The 572-nt window shown below is 65.9% G+C and overlaps 1 protein-coding gene across 1 annotated transcript in view; it reads left to right on the forward strand.

The window, feature by feature from the left end:
* The window catches only part of LOC104494854 (filamin-C-like), a gene marked incomplete at both ends in the record, with an annotated part of 2,368 nt that extends 1,871 nt beyond the window's left edge, over nucleotides 1–497 (forward strand). Inside the window, one exon of the mRNA XM_010137744.1 lies at nucleotides 291–497. Within this exon, the coding sequence (XP_010136046.1) occupies nucleotides 291–497 (207 nt within the window). The remainder of the gene's footprint in view (nucleotides 1–290) is intronic.
* Between the last annotated feature and the right edge of the window lie 75 nt (nucleotides 498–572).

Here is a 572-nt window from a genome sequence, read left to right on the forward strand (position 1 = left end):
CCCCCCGCGCCACATCGGTGCGTGGGGCACCTGGGGATGGGGGTGCAGGACTGGGACCACATAGGGTGGTGGGTACGGAGAGAGGGTGATGTGGGTCTTGGGGGCGTGGTGCAGGGGGTGACAGGGCTGTGGGGTCACGCGGGGCGGTGGTCTCATGGCATTGGGTGCCCAGAGTTTGGTGGCCAGGGTCAGGGCGCATTTCTGGTGCCTATGGGCTGGACGGCGGTGGCCAGGGGCTGGTGGCAGTGACCAGGGCTGGTGGAGGTGGCTGACGGTGGTGTGTCCTCCCCCAGGCATCTCTTTCACGCCCAAGGAGGTGGGCGAGCACATAGTGAGCGTGAAGAAGAGCGGGCAGCCCGTCACCAACAGCCCCTTCAAAATCCTGGTGGGGCAGTCGGAGATCGGGGACGCCAGCCGGGTGAAGGTGTGGGGCAAGGGGCTGGTGGAAGGTCACACCTTCGAGGTGGCTGAGTTCATCGTGGACACGCGCAGCGCCGGTGAGGCCATGTTCTCTGGAACCGTGGGTGGGGATGGGGCTGTGGGATAGTCAATGCCATGACGTGGCCATGGCT

This window comes from Buceros rhinoceros, unplaced genomic scaffold (genome assembly GCF_000710305.1).
Source record: "Buceros rhinoceros silvestris isolate BGI_N320 unplaced genomic scaffold, ASM71030v1 scaffold29776, whole genome shotgun sequence".
NCBI classification, from domain to species: Eukaryota; Metazoa; Chordata; class Aves; order Bucerotiformes; family Bucerotidae; genus Buceros; species Buceros rhinoceros.